Source organism: Malaclemys terrapin, chromosome 14 (genome assembly GCF_027887155.1).
Source record: "Malaclemys terrapin pileata isolate rMalTer1 chromosome 14, rMalTer1.hap1, whole genome shotgun sequence".
Lineage (NCBI taxonomy): Eukaryota > Metazoa > Chordata > Testudines > Emydidae > Malaclemys > Malaclemys terrapin.
The window spans coordinates 23,014,098-23,033,014 of record NC_071518.1 but is presented as its reverse complement, the minus strand read 5'-3'; the positions used below and the strand labels follow the sequence as shown (position 1 = coordinate 23,033,014).

General features: G+C 42.0%; 1 protein-coding gene across 1 annotated transcript; it reads right to left on the bottom strand.

Annotated features, from left to right (window-relative positions):
- Positions 1 to 944: 944 nt before the first annotated feature.
- Positions 945 to 17,528, bottom strand: C14H19orf12 (chromosome 14 C19orf12 homolog). The gene is made up of 3 exons (XM_054049187.1): positions 17,381 to 17,528; positions 5,294 to 5,470; positions 945 to 2,475 (listed from the first exon to the last, which is right to left on the bottom strand). Exons 2-3 carry the CDS (start codon positions 5,451 to 5,453, stop codon positions 2,210 to 2,212), a joined length of 426 nt encoding a protein of 141 aa, XP_053905162.1. The 5' UTR covers positions 5,454 to 5,470; positions 17,381 to 17,528; the 3' UTR covers positions 945 to 2,209.
- Between the last annotated feature and the right edge of the window lie 1,389 nt (positions 17,529 to 18,917).

The following is an 18,917-nucleotide window of genomic DNA, read 5'->3' as shown; positions in this document are numbered from 1 at the left end:
TATGGGTGAAAAGAGGAACCTGTGGGTAGTCCAGTCTACAGACTGAGCTTTTCCAGCTGCTAGCAAGGATGCTTGTAACAGGTTCTGATTCCCAACAACAGTCAACTGAAGCTAATATGATTTAAGTGTTGTCCTGAATCAGAGCCATCATGAGGACACCTGTCTACAGGAGGCAGTGGGACCTAGTGAATAGCGTGCTGGATTGGGACTCAGGGGACCTGGGTTCTGCCACTAATCGGTTGGGTGACTTTCAACAAGTCACTCCACCCGTTCCTTAGTTTCCCCATGTGTAAAATGTAAAGCATGTTGAAGCCATAGCCATTTTTGTTAGAACAAAAGAACTGAAGCCAGCATCTCACTTTACATGGACTACTTTACAATCAGATGTCAAATTACCCTGAAGTGACTACTGATCTTGGCTGGATTTAAATTGATGATCCTGACATGAAAGGCTTTGTGTCTCATGAATTATCCAATCATTGTCATCTGCAATCCCTCTTTGGCAATGTCTCATTTTAAGTGTTGTGACTATGAAGGCAACTACTTCAATTTACAGTTTTCTACAGCTTGCCCAACTTGTGCACAATGATATTTCTAAAACAAATACCAGATTGTATGAAAACATGTAAGATTACATTTATTTGAAAATCTTTGAAGATGCCAACTGTTGCATTACAAGTACCCTGCAAATTAAACTGTACTCTCCTGCTTTGGTATTATTATGCACTCTGACTGGTCCATTTATAATCTACTTCTGTTCTGCTTTCCAATAAAGTGGAAAGAACTACGGTACTAAAGACAGCGACACACAACCTAGCCCATGAACTCTGCAGGGGAAGATCAATACAGGCTTACTCCTAGCATGTTACAGGTGTACAAAGTAAATTAGGTAAACCCAACACATTTGGTAAGCTGTCAATAAAAAACACCTTTCTCCAGTCAGATTCAAAATTTTAGAAGCCTGACAAAAAAAAGTCTTTATTTTGATTTTGCTACTAGGCAAAGAATATAATATAAAAACAATTTCGTTTCTTGTACGTTTTTACATATAAAAGAAGGCACCTTTGTACATGTGAGCTTGTCTAACAATGTTTCAATATAAATAGTGGAAAATCAGAAGATAACAAGCATAATTCCATCTAGAGTCTGCAGCTTCAACATGTGTAGGAAACCATCCCAAATCATTATTCAATAGATAGTCTGACATAATAAAACAACGTGCCTCATATTTGCTCATATTTCAGTTCACAGTTTTGATGTACTTGATTTGTTTTAAAGCAAAACACATAAAAACATGATACTCTGCCAGGGTGCAGGGGTACATTCTTTTCTATCACAAGACATACATATACTGCACTACTGCAGCACAGAAAAAGGTTAGTTCTGGCTTTAAAGATAATTAATTTGAATTGAAGATTTGTTGATTATACTACTACACCTTGAAAATACTTTAAAGAAATGATAATTAACACCTGCAGTTCAGATTCAACACATTTCAGTCAGAGCAAAGCATTTTTCTTCTACAAGCCAATGCTGAGATGACAATCCCAATTCTGCGATTGGATGGGAGATGCCAGCCACCACCATGTTAGCAGCCTTCTAGGTCTAGCCTTTCCATACAACGATAGCAGGAGCAAACTAGCTACGCACATTTTGTCCACTGTTGCAATAAGGTTCAGCTAGGCATTTGTCAGACTTGTATGTGAATAAAAGACTCAATAATTAGCATAAAGTTGTAGCAAGCAATGAAGAAAAGTTTGAGAAGATATTTACCTTCTCAGCAGAAGTCCCTTCATTCTTGCAACCTTTACAGTCCATGAGTAGACAGTGGGTAAAATTTTCAAGAGTGCCTAAGTGACTTACGTCACTCTTAAAAGTGGAACCTAGGAGCTTAAGTCATTACAGTGACTCTGAAAATTTTTCTGAGTGATAATTGGTGTGAGAAACATAGCTCCTTTAATGCTTTATGATCTTGATTTCAGTTTTCAATACACAGTAGCTTAAACGGCACAGCAAGGCAGTTTAAGATAAGACAGTACTATAATTCTAGATTCACAAAAACCAAAATAATATTTATATCTGCCTACTGCATTTACTTAACTTTATAATTAGCTGCACTAACTAGTAATCGTTATGTTAAATAAAAGATCACAGTTGTCAAAATAAAATTCCCTTCATTGTAAAGTGAAAACACACACTCAGAAAAGGTTTAATCCCCATACCGTATTTCTGCTCTTAGCTCATGTGAAAGATAATTTATTAACACTGCTGCCAACTTCTGTTGGAGGGCGGCATTTCCCATTACAAGTGCAGTCAACTGTGCAGCATCAGTCCAGTCTAAGTTCCTGATAATAGCAAAGGCATCATCATAGAGCTTCTGTTGCTCAGCAGGAGGCAGTTCCAGTATAATCTGAGGGATTGGCTTAAACTGTCCAGCAGTCATCCAAGCACCAAATAAACCACCAACTGCACCCCCTAGAAAATCAATGAAGATGTAATTAGTCAGTCTCCACTTTTTTTATTATTAAATTTCAAATCCTACCCAACAATAGCCAGGCTTCAAACAACAACACTGGTGCTGCTAGCTCTATCAGAACTCAATGAGGAGAGTTGGGAGGCCAAGGCACATTTACTTTAATGGTTATATATAAAACTAGTTAAAGCCAGAAAGAGTTTCCATGATTTTAAGTCAGCGCCCATCGCAAAACAATTCTTAACACAATCAGTACTAATAACTTAAAGCCCTAAATCAGTGAAAAACAATCATCCTTTATGGCACTGACTGGTCTCTTCAGGAGACGACAGAAGATCACAGATTCTGGATAAGACCGTTTTTTTAAATAAAGCCCTCTGGTCAAGGAAACTAGGAGACAAATCATACGTTGGTGGCCAAAGTTAATTTACTTCTCTCTCTCCTTACAAATCCACAGCACGGTACCTGTTTTCTGCCTCTGTTAAATAAGGCTTATTACTCTTGTTCCTTTGTAAAGTCCCTGCATGGCTGGTGCTTATATGATGCCAAACAGAAAACAAACCCAGCAGTTTGGGGAGTACTGATTTAGAGACAGTCACCCTATTGATTACTGAATCAGCACTTTCTCACTGGTCAGGCAGTACCATGGATTCCAAAACATGCTCTTATCTTTGGTACAGAGCTGATCCGTCCCATCCCAAGAATACTGGGGTGGGAGATCCTATGGGGCTGTCAAGGTGGTCACTGTGCCTACCCCAGGGGGAAGTTTCAATAGTAAATGCTATAATGGGTGCTCCCTTTCAAAAGAGAATCAATCCCAAGCTGTAAAGTAATTCTCTAACATAAAACAGCAAATGTAAAGTCTTTAATAATTGACACCACCACCAGGAGAGTCCTGGTTAGCTTAGCTGCCTTAGGTTTGCAAACTGGATTCAGAACCACACTGCTCAGCTTCCAGAACCCTCACACTCAGGGACTGCTTCTAGAACATCATTTATATGCCCATTTACCCATTTCACACGACAAACATTTTTCAATTTGCAAATTTTACTGAGCTTGCAACTCTTCTGGTGATGCTAGTGAAATGCTTGAAAGCCTATAATGGCTGCATTCATCTGCATCAAACCTTTATGAGAACATCAATATCTGATTTAGAGAGCACCACATGCAAAAAATCAGATGTGGCTCTTAGACTGGAAGGCTTCTTACACAATCATTTGGTCTTCTTCAGTTAACATTCACCAATCCACTCCCCTCAAAGGGATCCAAGCAACTGATCTAAGCACTGGAAAGCAAGATAAACTGCACATTTCTCAGGGGGCAGATGCAGTAGGGAAACTCACCGTATGACTTCCTCACAGCCAGGGATAATGATAACTCTCCTATTCAGTTTACAGTAAAAGAATAACACAGCCAAGGACCCATCTACACCATGGTTTGTGCATATCCCTGCTAAAACTTAATTAAAAGTGCCTCCATAACCAAGCTAAAACTTTAGAATGTTCAGGACAAGTGTTAGTTCAGTCACAAGTCACTTACTTCTACAATGTAAGATTCTAGATAAAATCAGAGTTCTCTGACTCAGTTACAGTGGTATATAGACAAGGACACACACAAGCACCCAGTCTCCCTTCCAAACAATGCACTTGTTGCACTGTCCCTAGCAGCAATGTCAGGAAGACAGTCACTTAAACTGGGGTATATAGGACAATGCACCTTTTAGTTTTAAGGTAGCTGTCCCTTTTTATTTTATTTGTGGCTGTAACAGGTTGGTTTCATTTGATGATTTCTATAATTCCAGTTATTTAAGTATATGGACAGCTACATTCTTCTTAGTACTTCCTACTGGTCTGGATATTATAAATTTCTTACAACCATTTGGTTTTACCTATTTCTTACTGGAAAGTTTAGTAGCATCTTTGTTACAAGACTTTTTCTGATAATTAAGATGCATGTTTGTAATGCTGGTAGCTTTACAGTTACTCTTTGCATCTCCGGCTGTGCTGTTACGTGTTTATTTTGTATTTCTCCAATGCCCTTTTGTGGTATTAAAGCTATGAATGAAGTCACTTGGGCCCCAATTATTCAAACTCATGAGCAGATGTACAACTTTACTCATATAAGTATTCCCATTGAGGTGTATGGGACTGCTCATGTGAGTAAACTTACATGCGTGGCTCAAGTGTTTGAAGGATTAGGGCATAAGTGACATCAGTAGTAATCTAGCTTTAATGCCACAAAAGGTTATTAATAAAGGAGATATCTGGAATTTTCTCTTCTGTATCTCTCATTGCTAGTAAGCTCAGGGCTTTAATATAATTTTTGTTATACAGAGAAACGCTAATTGACAGGGAACATGGTACTCTGAAAAAACTAAAATACATCCAGCATGACAAGCAGCACACTACAAAATGTTAAATAAATAAACCTTACTGTCAGAAGGATATTTTTATTAAGGAAGGATCCTAACTCCCCTAAATATGGTTAGACTGGGAAGATTTCCTCCCCCTCACTTTATACCCAAATGAAATAAATTTCCTTAAGGGGTAAAACTGGGAGTCTCCAACCCATTTTTCTCTATCTACCAAAGGTCTGTAGGAAATGATCTAACAATAGTTCCTCCAGGGGGCTCCATATCAGCCATGAATTTAAGCCGAAGCACTCTGCTCAGAGTATCTTTTCACTGTCAGAAAGTATTATGAAAACCTGCTTTACCTTCTATTTAAACCACATCGCACATCAATTCTTTAATTCCTTAGTTCAACAGCTCATCTTATTATGAGCCAAACCATCTTTCCTTATATGGTACTGTGTATTTACCTATGGCTATTCCAGGTGGACCCCCCATTAAGCCCCCGAGAAATGCTGTTGCACCCGCTACTAGCGCTCCTTGTCCAGAATGCTTGACAGCAGCCTTCATCTTCCTCTCCTCAGAGATACGGCACAAAAGGTGTATCACATCATTAACGTCGAGCGGCATCTTGGCTGGTTAGCGCCCTGAAAAGATATTTTAAGGTCAAGTTTATAAAAAAGGATCAGTTCTTGGAATAACATTTCTTCTTCCAAAAGAAAACAGAGACCAAAAGTTTTGCAAGTAGCCAATGAAGCAAATTAAACAGGAAAGTAGGTGACAGGTGTTGCATACTTCCAAATGTATTTGGTTTTGTGCAGATTTTTTAATCTGGTCACAATCACAGCAATGAAACATTTTTAAATGTTCTGCTTATTTGTACAGTGTGTTGTCTTTAGCCTTGAAAAACTCATGTCCATTCAGTGTTGCAAACAACTACATGTGAAAAAAGATACAGGCAATGACTCAATCTTACATCAAGATAGGATTAGCAGATTATAATTTACAGGCATCCTTAATTCTGGCATTTCCTAACTTCGCAACACTAATAGCATATTTTTCAATGAAGGTTTGTGTATGTATAATATACATTTAACAAGTCAATTCCTTACTTTCTTGTAAAGACAAGCCCTTAGATGTAGAAGTGAAAGTAAAGAGTGTCAGAGAGAAGTGAGATTTTTTTTCACCTTAACTTTAAATTTGAAAGCCATTTCATAATGAAGAATTCGATCCCTTTCTGTAACATTTAAAAGGGCAATGACAAATGTTCATATTGTGCTAGTACACAAGAGTCCCAGTCAGGGGATTTGACCTTACTGAGCTAGGTGCCGTTAAAACAGACCACCAACAAAAAGCAGTCACTGCCCCAAAGCACCTTACAACCTAGGTGTCGATTCACTGCAGCTGCCTCATCCAGGCCATGAGTGAGGGCGAGTGTGAAAAGGAGCCCCCAGAGCTGCAGGAGGATGCCTGTGGTGAAAGAGGTAGATGTGGAGGGTTGGTGATGTGGAACTGACAGGGGGTTAGGGAGTAGGTGAGATACGAGGCTGAAATTAGTATCAGGCCAGGAAGCTACAGAAATGACATGGGTTGGAGCGTGTGCCTAATTAAACGACACAGGTGAGGGCCAAGGGCAGATGTAGGGCTCAGGGAGCATTATAATTAACATTTGTAAGTTTTGGGAGGAAGCCGCTGAGCCACCAGCAACACTTCCTGCAATTTTAGGCAAATATTAAATCTTCTGTTTGCCACAAGATGCTAGTGGGTATGTATAAGGCAGGGAAAATAGTTTAATGTATATTTTTAAATATCACTGTTTCTCTGACCATGTGTTCTTTGTCTGTGTCTAAATAATAAAGACGTTTCCATGCTCTATGGTATTGTGTATATTGCTCAGATGCACTGTACTGACACACACTGCTCCTACATCTACATCTACCCTTGATTGTCTCCTCACTGAGACTGTTGCATAGAGAAGTAGACTGAAGACTGAACTTTTCATCCTGGTGCAGTGATAAACTAAAAATAGTTTCTAGATGAGGAGCAACAGCTGGCAGCAGGGTGGATAAAAATCAATGATTGATTAAAAACAAAATCAGATTTTTTTGATAAAATGCTTTTTGTGGAAAAACCTACCTAAAGATAGTTTTAATTAAAATACATTATAGCTCAAAGATATCTCATAATGGAATAGGGATTATAAATTCTAATTCTATACTATGAGAATATATTCATGTAATGTTTAAGAAAAGTTTTGTAAAGGAGTTCCAATAGTTCATGGATTAGGGACCGAATCTTATAGAATTCCAGGGGCTTCTGTATAGATTATTTAAGTTAATCTTTCTATCTACCCAATGGGACTCAGTGCTCAGTCTAGAAGCTACCATCAGAGATGCTTAGTTTTGCAGTTCTCAAACTGTGGATTTGTGTCTCCAGAGATAACATGCTTGTTAACAGCAAAAATGTTTTTAAATAAATATTATAGAGAATATGTGAGAAATAGACTTCAACCCTATTGTCCCTCTGCAAATTTGTGTACACAGAATCAATCCCTTACCTCTATCTAAAAGTGCAAAGTTTCAAAAAGTTCAACGAACAGATGATTGTTGGGGGTGGAATAGATCTGGACAAGGAGAAGTCTGGAGATAAATGTGAGAAGGGAGGGACAGACAGTAGAAACAAAAGTAAAACTGTTTGAGCAGCATATTCCAGAAATCTTGAGGTCTTTCTGAATATAGCCTTAATTGATTTGAGATCTACCGTACCATTCTCTCACTAGAAGGGAAAACCTATAATGGCAGCGGGCCATAAAAGAGACCCAGTTTGGGAATAAGAACCATTCAAGAAATATGTTTGCTGATGGTGTTTTAAAGAAAGTCACGCCAGTGAACTGGTGGAAGTCACTTAAGCACTTGGATTCAGAGACTGTTGAAGTGATAATCTCACTTTTAACAGCAGTAGCTTCTTCTGCTGGTGTAGAAAGAATATTTTCTTCCTTTGGACTAATTCAGTCCAAATTGAGAAATCATTTGGGACCTGAAAAAGCAGGAAAGCTTGTTTTTCTTTTCCAGATTATGAACAAAGAGGAAAATGAAGGTGAAGACGACTGAGTTAGCAGCAGAACTCAATATTTTAAGTTTATCATGTTGACCTGGCTGACAAAGTCAATTTAATGTTTGGTTTAAAAAAAAAAAAAATTAATTTAACTATTTTAGTTAAAAACAATTTTAACTAAAACAAACCTGATTTTAAAAAACTTGAATGTTTAATTAAATTCAAAAATTTATATGTTTGTTTTGTTAAAATATTATATGTTTGCCATTGAAGAAAAAAATTCAGAATACACAAGGTTGTTGTTTTAGTTAAAACAAAACAATTTAAATGTCTGTCTGGTGATGTTCTCCTCCTAATACAGCGTAGCAAGAAAATCCTCCAAATATTAATGATTAACCTGTTGAACTGAAGATAGTTTACCTCCCAATGACTTCATAAATATCTGCTTCACTTTCCTTTGGTAAATGAAATAACCAAACAATCATTCATTTTCTGTTATAGCTGTAAAACTAATCTGAAAATTTTTCAACATAAATCACTTTAAAAATGTATAGTGTGTACCTTCTAAAAATGAAACCTACATCTATCTGAGTTGTGAAGAATACGTATTAAGGTTGTAACAATCAACAAGAATGCACTTTTATGTAGAAATCCATGTTAAATTGTGTCTTCCTGACTAGTGATTTAAGTCAATTTGATTTAAATAAAATCCACCCTGGCTGGAAGGGTGAATAATATGAATTATCAGGTTTCATCTTGTGAAAGTTCATTGCTGAATTCAAGGTAATCAAATTTCACCCTGAATGAAGGCCTGAGAATTAGGGATACAGTCTGGACTGATACATAGCACCCTCAACTACTGCCAACTTCTCTTGTTGATGGGCAGGAGGAGAGCACAGAAGCACATGTATATACATCCTGCTGACCTCTATGCAGCATCTGGTACTATCAGTCATCAAATAGCCCTGTCAAAGGCCCAAGGACCTCAGGAGTGAATGGAAACACCTGGAAATGGCCTTCCCCTTAGGCCAAATCCAGAGATTCATGAAGGACACCTGTTTAACTCCAAACCCCTCACCATGAGGTATTCCACAAGACCCCTTGATAGGAAACTATTGCAATGCTGATGAGATGACAAACTGCTCTCTAAATCTCCTTTATGTCCAATTTAAACAGCACACAGCCCCAGACGTGCATTTTGGGTGTCTTTTTGGCCTCCTCAAGGATTCCGTCCTGCGTGGCCATACTATGACAGTCTGCACCCCTATGTTCATTCCTTTTTCAAGGCTATGATAAATTCTATACAACGTATGCCTTGTGAGGTATCATTTGAAAACTCACAATTTGCTGATTATTATTGTCCTGGTAAAATGTGCGTAGCAAAACTGTATGTAAAGTTCTAAGATTATACTGTATGATATTACCAGGAATCCTATAAATCCATTTGCCACAAAAAACAACCGCAGAAAAACACAGAGAATCTTTAGTGTTTCTGTTTTGTGAAAAAATAAAAACATACATTAACTATTAACTAAATTTTATTGAAAGTACACGTGTCATTTATTCAATGCATGCAACCTCCCCCTTTTTTGGCTGATTTTTGAAAGAGCTTTAAATTTACAATGGAACTCCATTTGTCCAATCTAATTGTGACCAGGGCGAGATCGGATAATTTGGATAATCAGGAGAACTGGCAAAGAGCTTTCTATCCCTTATTTTAAGATGGGCGGGGGGGGGGGGGGGGGGAGAAAGAGCTGACAGCCAGAGCCCCAGCAATTATTTTTTTTAAGTGTTATTTTTCAGTTTCTTCTCCTTTAAATTTTTTCTGCAATTTCGCTTAAAATGTTAAAAAATGCTACTGTGTTGTAGATATCAGTCAGCTACATCAGTAGACAAATGATGAGGAAGTAGACAGAGCAAATCTGCAGCTCTGTGTATGTGACACACACAATAGGAAGAATTCTAAATTACTCCAAGCTAGAGAATTTGATTTTAACCCTCCCACCCTCCCTAAAAAAAAAAAAAAAAAAAAAAAAAAAAAAAAATCAATCCGATAGCTTGGGAGGTATATATTGAACTTTAAATTTATGTTAAATCTGGGTCATGAAATACATGACAGTTGCCTTAAGAGTAATCTCTGGGAATGAAGAGCAACGGACAATTACAGGCATAATAACCAGAGCCACAGTTGTTGATCCCATTTAAGTTCTACTTTTTAAACTAACATTAATTCAAAAAGGTTAGGTAATACACAAAAAGCACGCTCATTAAAGCCAAGGCAGACAGCTCACATACAAATGAAGTTATGCCTTTAAAAAAAAAAAAAAATCAAATATGCTTTTTTGTTAAACATCAAATGTGTGGTTCTGAATATTAAACTCTAATGAAGCCTCAAAATCAGGTTGTTAAATTACACAACATTATTTGCTAAGAGGTTTTAAGCCACTTCTACAACAAGATCCCAATTCAAATATTTCCATTACACAGACATTACGATGCCCTGAAAGAGGCAGGTAGGACTGCCAGATAATTCTTCCATAATATAGGTACTGTAATAATACGGTACTTTTATTATAAAAATGCACTGATAGATCCTGGAAGTTCTGAAAGGTCTGCACCTAAAATGGCTAAGACAATCACCTCAACTGGTTATCCCATCCAAAAACCTTTACGTGTGAAATTTACTGTATTTCAATAGACAAAGTTATTCATATAAAGACACATTTCAAGAATTCTGCCCTTATTACTTCTCTTCTGGCTATATTCTTTATTACTATGGACACCTGAATGAAAATAGGAAGGTACTAATTATAAAAATGTCATATGTGAAGATATCCACAATGGGGCTTGAGTGCACATGTAGCATATTGAGAGTCACAAGCCTTCCCTATTCCACACACCAGTTCCCTTCCCAGGCTCACCTGTCCTGCCAAGTTAGATGTGAATTCTAGTAACTGAAACTAATTCTGCCACCTCATCAGTACTATGCTAGATCACTGGTCAGTGAGCACATGTGGAGTGATTCAGGAACAAGATTCACAGAACTGCTTATTTACCAGTTTTCAAAAGTGGATTATGTAACAGCTAATCAGTTCCTGCATTGTAATTCAAACATTGTTTTTAAAATAGTTGAGAAAAGTCATCCAGTTAAAATATTAACACTTCTGCAAACAGCATGTCTGCAGCAGGCTGTATTGCTTTAAATCAAAGTGATTTAAACTACTGATTTTAATCATGATTTAAATCAACAAACAGGAAACCTTGATTTACAGAAGTAATTTTAATCTTGTGTTGCATGTGAACTCTCTGGTTATTTTCCTAAACAGAGGTTAATTCTCATTCATTGGTAACCATTAAAACATGTTGATTTGTAAACAAATACCATTGTCACAGTAAATTTGGTAAAACTTCCTTTTGGTAATCAGGATACACAATCTATACATTTAAGTAATTATATAACTTAACAGACATTTATTCAGATCCTTCATTTTGACATTCTGTTATGTTAGAAGTTGGTGAAATCATTCATTTCTTATTTACTAGATCATTTTTTATTTGGGATTCATGTCAAGCTGCATTTGAAGGAAACTGGAACTCAATTAAAGATGTTCAAACCCAGCATTTTAAAATTATTGCTATTAGTTAAGTAAAATTACCTTCAAGGTGCTGGATACACAAGAAAAAAAAGAGTAGATTTATCAATCTATATTTTGAATTTACAGCTAGCTGACTGAAAACAGAGGAAGCATTATCTTAGTGAATTGACAGACTGTTTCTGGTCAACAAGGGCCAAATTTCAAAAGAGATTTAGGTGCCTAAAGATATAAAGAGGCACCTAGTTGGATTTTCAAAAGTGCCTAGGCACCTAATGCCCATTGAGATCAACGTAAGCATATGGAACCCCAGAAGATTCTTGGGGTCAACGTTAGTTTCTTTTCATCTTAGCTCTCTTTCCTTCTGCCCAAGACCATCTCAGGCCCCTGCAAAACATGTGTCCCTCCCCTCCCCGTCCCTGCGCTCCTCCTCCCCCCACTTCAGGGAGTGTCCTTTTTACCACAAGCAAAAGCCATTGTTCTCCAGGTGCCCAACTTGGGCCTCCTCACTTGCCAAACTCATGACAAGTACACCCAGGGGTTGAGCCAACTCTCAAGTGTTGGTAGATGGATAGCTAGCTATCTAGAGCCACACTCCCTCTTGCCACGGTGCATTCGTTAAAACCCCATTCTGAATTAACACACCATATGCATTCAGAAAATAGCTTTACAATACTTTGAAAAACCTACAGAGCATACAGCATTCATAGGTTATCAAAGCCAACTCCAAATCCATGACAGTCTTCAAATCAAGTATTTGTATACGATAAACCAGCAGATTCCCCTGCTCAATTAGCAGCCACCTCTACTCGTGTGACTGTAAGGCAGTGGTCACCAACCAGTCGATCATAATTGACTGGTTGATCCTAGAGAATCTCCCAGTCGATCACGATCTCCAGCAGCACAGTATGTCTGCCGCTAAGGCAGACTCCCTGTCTACCCCTGGCCTCATGCTTCTCCCAGGGCGGGGGTCTCCCTCCGCACGCTGCTCCTACCTGCAAGCACCGCCTCCACAGCTCCCATTGGCTGGGAGAGCTGCGGGGGCGGTGCTTGCAGAGAGGGGCAGCTCGCGGAGCCATGCCCCCTCCCCCCCCGGGGCACACTGGCCCCTTCTGGGAAACAGTGTGGGGCGATGGTAGGCAGGGAGCCTGCCTGAGTCTCGCTGCGCCTGCCGCCAACTGGGAGCCACCAGAAGTAAGTGCTGCCCAGTGGAAGGCCGGGCCCCAACCCCCAGCCCTGATCACCAAGCCAGCACCCTATACCCCCAGCCCCCCCCAAAGCCAGCACCCCATACCCCCTTCTGCACCCTGAACCCCAAGTCCCAGACCTGCTCCTCCTCTCACAGCCAGCACCCCATACCCTCTCCTGCACCCCAACCCCCTGCCCCAGGCTCAGCCCAAAGCCTCCTCCCACGCTGCAAACCCCTCCGCCCCAGCCCAGAGCCCGCACCCCACCTCCTGGCCCCTGCCCCAGCCCCAGCCCGGTGAAAGTGAGTGAGCGGGGCGGGGCTTTGGGGAAGGGGCAGGGTAGATCCTGGGTTGCCCTTAGATTTTAAAAGTGATCTTGGGCGTAAAAAGGTTGGAGTCCACTGCTGTAAAGTGACAGTAAAAGTTGGACCGAGACTCTCTGGACAATTGCTGGCAGATTCAAGTCAAGTCAATATCTAGTAGTAGAAAACATATATAGGGACCTATGGTGATCTTCAAATTGTATCCTGATTGAAGTAAAGAATAAAAACTAAAGGTAGGCAGGGGAACTCAACAGCCCTCCCCATTAGATCAGCTCTAATTTCTATATATCCCTTTTATGCATTTCCAATATACATAGACATTTTAATTTCATAATCTATCCATAAAATGGCTGTTATTACAGAAGCTTTTGAGACATCTCCCCTAGTAACTCTGAGTAGATGACTGGCCTAGTTGTTACACAATCACCATATGATCCCAGAGACTAGACTGTTAGCCACAGTGACTCAACAGTCTACATAACCTTCATGGTTATCTGAGGGCAGAAGTCCACAAACTGCTGTAGCAGAAACCGCCAATAAAAGAATCAAAGAGTAAAAACATACCTATCTACAAAAGGAGGATCTTCCTCTCTAGAGCCCACAGGTACATTCTGCTGCCTTGAGTGGGACTTGTGCACCTAAAATTCCTAAATCATTTACTGTAACCTAAAAACCACTTGGCAAAGAGTCCCCTGTTCTTTGCAAATAACACTCACCTCAGACCACACACACTCATCGCATCAAACTTATCACACAGGAAATTTATCCATGAAGAGTAACATGTAAAATACCTACAGAAAGCTTGAAGATATTCATCAAGATTCAGAATCATTGCAAGATGTATGTACAGGTAACATTTAAAGTATAATGCATTTATTCTGAAAGTATGCTTTATGCTCTTGGAGTAGAAGGGCTTGTCTACACTGGCAATTTACAGCGTTGCAACTTTCTCGCTCAGGCGTGTGAAAAAAACACCCCCCCTGAGCACTGCAAGTTTCAGCGCTGTAAAGCACAAGTGTAAACAGTGCCCCAGTGCTGGGAACTACACTGCTCGTTGAGGTGTTCTTTTTAGAGCTGAGACCACACAAGCCACGTTAAAGCCCCAAATTAGTCACCAGTATCTGAATGATGACTCATTCAGGCAAGAGAGAGCTGTCATCCTTCCCTAATCAACCAGTGAAGTAATGAAAGGTTCTAATCCCTCCCCTTGCCACATCCCAGAACAGTCAATGGGAAAACCAGCAGAGACAAGGAAAAACAATTAAAACCACTTGAGGGGAGAGGGGGGGAAATTAGGAGACTGCCTAAAAACAAAAGAAAAAAAAAAAACACCAAAAAAGCTCACCTGTTCTAGAGAATTGGCAAGACTCTCCTTGCTGCAACACATCAGATTAACGTCTATTAAGTGCTGCATCCTCACCTCCCCACTACACCAGCCAGACCAATGGTCCATGTAGTCCAGTGGGAGTGCTTTCTAGTAGTTAGAGCAGCAGCTTGGGAGCCAAAACACATGGTTCTATTCCAAATTCTACCAAGGTCACACAGCTCACCAGTGGTAAAGTTACATCACTTATTTGTGCCCCAGTTTCAACATCTGCAAAATAGGGATGCAACCTGTGATGGGATGGATCACAGAAACCCCCTTGGAAGCTGCCACCTGATGTACCAAGACTACCGCTGCTTCTGTTTTCCCTGCCAGCTCAGGACTCCAGCACCCTGTCTTGCTGGGCCAGACACTCCCGTCTGCTCCAACACAGACCCAGGGTCTGAATCACTTGTCCCAAAGCTGCAAGTTTACCTGAAAACAGCTCACAGAAGGGTGCTTGTCTTTAGCACTCCGATGCCCAACTCCCAATGGGGTCTAAACCCAGATAAATCCATTTTACCCTGCATAAAGCTTATGCAGGGCAAACTCATAAATTGTTCGCCCTCTATAACACCGACAGAGAGATATGCACAGTTGTTTGCTCCCCCATACTCTGAGTAAATTACTAAATAAAAAGTGATTTTATTAAATACAGAAAGTAGGATTTAAGTGGTTCCAAGTAGTAACAGACAGAACAAAGTAAGTCACCAAGCAAAATAAAATAAAATGCGCAAATCTAGGTCTAATCAAACTGAATACAGATAATCTCACCCTCAGAGATGCTTCAGTAAGCTTTTTCTCAGACTGGATACCTTCCAGGCCTGGGCACAATTCTTTCCCCTGGTACAGCTCTTGTTGCAGCTCAGGTGATAGCTAGGGGATTCTTCATGATGGCTCCTCTCTCCCTCTGTTCTGTTCCACCCCTTTATATATCTTTTGCATAAGGCGGGAACCCTTTGTCCTTCTGGGTTTCCACCCCACCCCTGGAAAAGCACCAGGTTAAAGATGGATTCCAGTTCAGGTGACATGATCACATGTCACTGCAAGACTTCATTGCCCACTTGCCAGCACACACACATACAGGAAGACTCACAGGTAAACACAGCCATCTGCAGACAATGGTCCTGGTTAATGGGAGTCATCAAGATTCCAAACCATCATTAATGGCCCACACTTTACATAATTACAATAGGCCCTCAGAGTTATATTTTATATTTCTAGTTTTAGATACAAGAGTGGTACATTTATACAAATCGGATGATCACACTCAGTAGATTATAAGCTTTGTAATGATACCTTACAAGAGACCTTCTGCATGAAGCATATCCCAGTTACGTTATATTCACTTATTATCATGTTTTTATAAACCATTTAGGCTGCACAACATCACACAACCTTTTGTCCAAATCCATCCCTCACTTCTTCTGAGGTGTGAGTAATATCTTGCACGTGCACAAACTATAAAACCATGTGATCATAATGTAAATCTCATCCTCCATATCCACATGTTCCCTTCTCATCTTGTGCCTAAAATTGACTCTAAGGGTACGTCTATACTTACCTCCAGGTCCGGCAGTAAGCAATCGATCTTCTGGGTTCGATTTATCGCGTCTTGTCTAGATGCGATAAATCGATCCGGGAAGTGCTCGCCGTCGACGCTGGTACTCCTGCTCCGTGAGAGGAGTATGCGGAGTCGACGGGGGAACCTGCCTGCCGCGTCTGGACCCGCGGTAAATTCAAACTAAGGTACTTCGACTTCAGCTACATTATTCACGTAGCTGAAGTTGCATATCTTAGTTCGAAGTGGGGGGTTACTGTGGACCAGGCCTAAGCTATTTGACATCCTCTTATGTCTTCTGGATGCTACAAATTTATAACAACTTGTAATCTCTGATCAGCCAAAATGATGGCTATCAGTTTACAAACCTTGGGGGTGAAATGGCAAAGGAAAACATCTTAAGGACCCAGCAAGCAACATCTTGAACAGCCAAGGAACACAAAACTGCACTTATTATACATCAAATAAGTTTTATTTAATATTCAAGTCTAAGGTTTTAAGTGTGTTTGAAATGTGATCTTTAATACTTTCTTGGGACTTGACAAAAGGTTAATAAATAATCTCATTTCAAATAACTACACCCACAAAAAGTTAGGTTTTGGTTTATCTATTTGAGAAGGACATTTTCATGCCTACTATGAAAAAATCCAAAACCAAACATTACAGCTCCACTTTTTCCAGCCCTTGGGAAAGTCTAGCAGGAAAATCTCCCTCATCACGTGAAAAGAAAAACAAACTCCCCATCCCCAAGCCTTTGGAGCTGTGATTGAGGCCAGACACACCCTGTTCTACACCAGCCAAAAAGTAACGGGGAAGCGCACAGCTCCAGAGGCTGCTAAAGCCGATCCGGCAGGGCTGGTTCTTGGAGTCAGTGGTTGCCCAAGGGCTGTGGCCCCCATACCAGGCGCTCCCTAGGGCGGTGGCACACACACATCTGGCCAGCGGTGACAGCAGTCACCGCCCGCCCGCCGCGATGTGCGCGCAAACCACCTCCCGACTGGGGAAGGCCGAGGCTCCGGCAGGTCCCCGCGAAGCCGAGCAGGGCTCTGGGGCCACGGACCGGGAGGGAGGCGGAGCGCGCCTTGCCCCTGCGGGCCGGAGCCCTTGGCTGTGCTCAGCCGCATGTCAGCCGGGACCATGGGCTCCCCCCCCGCACCCGGGGCCGCCCGCGCAAACCGCGGCTCCCAGCGCAGGGCGCTGCTTTCTCTTTCGCCCCCGCCCCTCTCTGCCCCCTCCCCCGCCCCTCTCTGCCCCCCCCGCCCCGTACCCCGGGGTCTCTGTACCCCCAGCCCCGTACCCCCCGCCCTGTCCCCCCAGCAGCCCCGGGCCTCTTGTACCCCCAGCCCTGTACCGCCCGGAGCCCCTGTACCCCCCGCCCGCCCCAGCAGCACCGTACCCCCCAGGAACCCCGGGCTTCCTGTACCCCCAGCCGCGCTGCGGCCCTGGGCTCCCCTTGCTGCAGCTCGGGCTACCTACCTCGGTGCGCAGAGCCGCGAGGCTAGAGAGGGCCGGGCCGCCGCAGGACACGGACGCGGAAGGGCCCAGGAGGTTTCAGACGCGGGAACGGCCCGGTGCGAGCGGCGCCGCCACTGGGAGCCGGCCGGCGGCGCGGGGGCCGAGGGGAAACACGTGGCCGTTGATAGGTTGTGTCTCGTCCCCGCCCGAGCGCCCTGGTTTGCTACAGAGGCCGCGCGGGCGGGCGGGCAGAGCCGGCCGCTCTTGCCCTTGAAGGGACTCGGAAAGTAGTTCAGCCGCGGGTGTCCTCTGCTCTCCCCACAGATACTGGAACTAGGGGCGCTACCGCACCGCCTGGCTTGAAGTAGTTTCCATTAGACAAAGGGTTTAACAGTTTGGTTCAATGGCTCTCAGCCCCCCCCCCTTTCTTGCCCCCTGCTCCAGGCACTGAGCCCCCAGCAGCAGGACCCTCAGGCTGTCATCCTTAGCATGATTGTGTGTATTGCCCCAGCAGCCTCAGGGAATGCGGGGATTTGCAAAGCTTGGGTTCAGACAGGTCCCCAGCCTCAGGGAGCAAACCCTGGGTTGTTGTCTGCTCAGCCTTCAGAGACGAAATCACCCCCAGGGGAAGCACTCCAGCAACAGCCAGCAGATACTGGCAAATATTTAGTTCAACCTGTATGAATCACTTTACTGCAAACTGTGTTTGCTATAGCACCTGAGCGGGCAGGTGTTCATAGTGCATATTGTTGGCATCCTCTCATCTATGAATCTAGACAGCCTGGTGTAGATGGTTTGCAATGTCTCATGTGACTGAATAGGCCAATCCGAGATTGGCATGATCCTTGGCAGTTATTGCAAATGTATATATCTTAGTTGGGAGCTGCTTGCTTCCTATGGGCTCTTTTCTCTTCAAGCTGTAGGAACCAGCTCCTGTCATGGACTTTGATACCCTGATGGCGCTACTTGTTATGATCACTTGCCAAGATGTCCCATTGGTCGGGATCAATACCAAATTCCTTCATATCTCACTTGCATGTGTCTTTATAGCGAAGCTTGAGATATCCTGTTGTTCTTATTCCCTCTGATAGCTCCCCTTATAGCATGTCCTTAGGTGTGCATCTGTCTTCCAACCTACTCAGATGGCCCAGCCAGTGCAGTTGTCTTTGCTTGAGCAGGGCTGTCATGGTTGGTAAATTTGCCCTTTGAAGAACCTCTGCATTAGTGACTTTATCTTGCCATTTGATGTTGAGTATATGGCATAAACAACATAGGGGGAAACTGTTTAACCTTTTCTCCTGATGAGCATAAGTTGTCCATGTTTCCCTGCCATACATGAGAGTGCTGATGCAAGCTCGGTGCACTAGCATTTTGGTCCTGATGGTCAGCTTTGAGTTGTTCCATGCTCTTTTAGTTAGTCTGCTAAAGATAGTGGTGGCAGCCTTTCCAATGCGAACATTTAGTTTTCCATCCAGTGAGAGGTTGGTGGTCACTGTAGAACGTAAATATCTGAATTTTTGGACTACTTCTAGCTGGTTTGCATTTAGGGTGACTGAAG

Excerpts from the sequence above, each read along its gene's own strand:
- C14H19orf12 (XM_054049187.1), bottom strand. The coding sequence starts at position 5,453 with ATGCCGCTCGACGTTAATGATGTGATACACCTTTTGTGCCGTATCTCT. Across the intron at positions 2,476-5,293 it reads TCCACCTGGAATAGCCATAG|GGGGTGCAGTTGGTGGTTTA; the intron begins GTAAATACACAG and ends TTGATTTTCTAG.